Source organism: Rhagoletis zephyria, unplaced genomic scaffold (genome assembly GCF_001687245.7).
Source record: "Rhagoletis zephyria isolate East Lansing unplaced genomic scaffold, Rhagoletis_zephyria_1.1 Rzeph_scaffold_02187, whole genome shotgun sequence".
Classification (NCBI taxonomy): Eukaryota; Metazoa; Arthropoda; class Insecta; order Diptera; family Tephritidae; genus Rhagoletis; species Rhagoletis zephyria.
The window spans coordinates 205-3736 of NW_016159271.1; the positions used below are offsets into that span (position 1 = coordinate 205).

The 3532-nt window shown below is 35.8% G+C and overlaps 1 protein-coding gene across 1 annotated transcript in view; it reads left to right on the forward strand.

Annotated features, from left to right (window-relative positions):
- Window positions 1-383: 383 nt before the first annotated feature.
- LOC108366202 (serine hydroxymethyltransferase, cytosolic-like) overlaps window positions 384-3532 on the forward strand; it is a 7436-nt gene continuing 4287 nt past the window's right edge. Inside the window, exon 1 of the mRNA XM_017620527.1 lies at window positions 384-683. Within this exon, the coding sequence (XP_017476016.1) occupies window positions 474-683 (210 nt within the window). The 5' untranslated portion in view covers window positions 384-473. The remainder of the gene's footprint in view (window positions 684-3532) is intronic.

A 3532-nucleotide genomic window follows, 5' to 3' on the forward strand; every position in this document is an offset into this window, starting at 1 on the left:
CTCCATTATGCATACTTGGCATTGCTTGAGCGATGTCACATAAGGAATCTGTTAAATGAGCTTCGCGTGTAAGCGGTTACCCAACGCACAGCATTACATACGTAAAAGTCTGTTGGTTTTTGATTTCTACGTAAAAATGGTATTGCAGTGCATGCAATGCCAAGTATGCATAACAGAGCCTTTATTCTGTTTAAGTAGGCGAAATAGCTGGGCGAACGGTGAACGACAGCATCGCCCAATTCGGCGAAGTTTGCCGTTCGCCGGTATTGTATTTCAAGCAATAGATGTTATTATCACCAAATGTCGAAAGGTTATCAGCGATCTCTTGGTAAGGCATATGCCCTCGGCTAATAATGAATAATTTCTAATTTTTATTTTGTCAGTATATAGTTAGAAGATGAGCGACCGCAAGAGACACGGATGTTGATGTGAATAAAATTAAATTTTTACCTCAAGTGGAATTTTAGGCGAAAATGCAAGTTCATAACATCATCCCTCGTGCCATCTGTACGCTCAGCACGAGAACTCAAATATCCAACGCCTCCAATAAAGCGATCAATCGGCGGCCTACGGCTCAAGCTTCATTTGCTGAAGTGATTCGCCTACGATCACATTTTTCACCTATTTGCAAATTATACGAAGTAAAGTCGGGATTCCGCAGATTTGGGGCAAATTTTTCAACGGTGAGCACTTTTGCTTTTGATATATACTTCATTTATATAAGTATTTGTGAGTAAAATTACAAAAGTTAAGTGAAATAGTTAAGTGTGTTTTGCTTCAGTTTTGATTTCATACACCGCGTGCAGATTTGTCTATTTTCGAACGCGTCAAGTTTTGTTTGTATATGTATATGTATGTACATACAAACCCAGTAAGAACCCTATCTGTTAACTAATGCGTTATATACGCCTAGTACTACAAAAAGTTTGTGTGAGAAATTCAAAAACTCTGCATAAAAAAAAAAACTAACGCATAATCGTTTCCAAGTGTGAGTAGTTTTCTATTTCTTTCACATGGAATTCGCTATTATATTATACTATATGAAGTTGTCTCTTTTCAATCAAATATGCGATTAATAACGTGTTATATAACGTAATGAATGGCATAAGGACCCTGCAAGAACAGTGACTATCATTTGAGTGGCAAGACTGATAGAGATATCACTACCTACGATGTCACTGGCTACCTACAAGTTTCTATCAAATTCTAAAGGGCAGTGTGAAAAATCTGATGTAAACATTTGTGTTCCGTTTTCCTCCGACTTGTGGCACTATTTAGTTGTCTCTTTTTTAACCAACGCAAAGTTTGTAAATGTGTTAGTATGGTAAATGAGAATGTGTTAGTTTCCATCACACCCCTGCAAAAAGTGGGACTAGGTTAAATACTAGTACAGGACCACGCTACCTTGTAACCAACGCTAGTAACCAAAATGGTCTAAATATATGGAGAAAATATGGTTACATTAACATTGCGATGTCATTAGCTACCACTACATGGTAAGCTGGGGTATATCAATTTTGATTAAATTAGCGTCCTTAAATTTCGAAATATTGAAGTTTCAAGCATTTCTGAAATTTACTGTTATATGAAAAGCGGCCGTAATTTTAGTCCGATTTCAATAGTTTTCAAAGTTTTGCTTCTATGTGGCAAGCACAATAACCACACCGAGTTTGGTAAAAATTGGTAGAAGGCTTACCGAGCTACATATATGTGATCATAAGTGGGCGGTGCCACGCCCATTTTCCAAAATTTTATCATGCACGCATTTCTTGGTAAAGAGTTGTTGCAAGCATCAATTTGGAATAAATAAGCTTTAATATTTACTGATTTATCGAAGATTTCGTATTTCTCCAAATTACCGTTATATGGGATGTGGGCGTGGTTATTTTCCGATTTTTTAAACTTTCGGCCATTACGTATGTTATACCAAGGCCAACACTGTGCCAAGTTTGGAAGAAATTGGTCCAGCGGTTACCAAGATATACACATGTAACCATAAGTGGGCGTGGCTACGTCCATTTTCCAAACAATTATAATGTTCTTATTTTTCGTCTAAAAATTATTCTAAATATAAATTTTGAGTGAATAATCTTCAGTAGTTACGAAAATATCGCAGTTTTCGTATTTCTGAAAATTACCGTTATATGGGAGGTAGGCGTGGTTATTGTCCGATTTGGCCCATTTTCAATATCATCCGTCCTACGCGAGAAAGAAGTGCACGTACCAAGTTTCGTTAAGATATCTCAATTTTTACTCGAGTTATCGTGTGCACAGACGGACGGACGGACGGACGGACGGACAGACAGTCACCGCTTAATCGATTTCTCTTTTCATCCTGATCATTTATGTATACATTTGTCTATATCTATCTCGATTCGTTTTGCCTGTTACAAACAACCGTTATGTGAACAAAGTTATAATACCCTTGTGCACAAGTGCGCTCGGGTATAAAAATAACGGTCATACTTTGTTTGAACCCCAAAACAATGTGCCAATTGAATTGCAGAATGTAATTAATTTTTATGCTAAGTACCTGTTCATAGTTAGTAAATAAGAAAATTTTTAGTAATTGGTTCGGATTTTGAGGATTTTTCATTTGTTTTTGAGGAATATGGTAATTTTTTTGTGGCAAAACTGTTTCGGAAATATATTTAAAATTGCTCGTGCTGCACTTCGCCTTTCGGAAATAAAAAAAAACCTCTTTCAAAAGACGCTTTACAAGGCGTATTTAACACGCTGACGCTTTACATGCAAGGTGTGACTTGAATCTAGGCCCTGTGGACTGGTAGCGCGCACTGCTAACCACTACACCACTTCCCCTCAACGGTAATTTTAATCTTAAAAGTTTTGGGATTACAATTACATGTATTTCATGATTACGATTACATTAATTTTAGTCCTTAAATTTTTAAATTCACAATTATAATCGTAATGGTAACATTTATGATTACAATTAAAGTAATCGTAATCGTATATAATTTAGGGATTACAATTCAATCGTAATTAAAATGTAATCGTAGTCATAAATTGCCCAGCTCTGATATATATACCAAAAATTACACAGGTCTACAAAAAAAAAAATCGATGAAAGGTTCCTTTGACCAAACCTAGTCTGTTATATGCTTTCGGACTTCAGATTCGTGTTCAGCGACCACAAAAACATCTAATAGATTAGGTTTTGTCAAAGGAACTCTTCATCGATTTTTTTTTTTTTTTAGGACCTGAGTTATTTGTGTTTTGTGACTGTTGACAATAGGTTTGTTCGTCGAGCAAAAAATTTGTACGAATTTGTACGAATTATCACGATTTTTGCCCAAATCGCGTTCGTGCAGACCAAAAAATTATCCAACACTCAAAAATTGTGAGAGCAAAGTGACAGTTCTCTTGGAGAGAAGTTGCAAATTCTTGCTGGAAAAAATTTTGCCAGCAAGAATTTGCAAACACGAAAAACATGTGGTTGTGGCGCATGGTTGCATTTTTGTCTACAATAATTTGAATAAATTAGTTCGTTAAATTTAAAAATTTATAAACA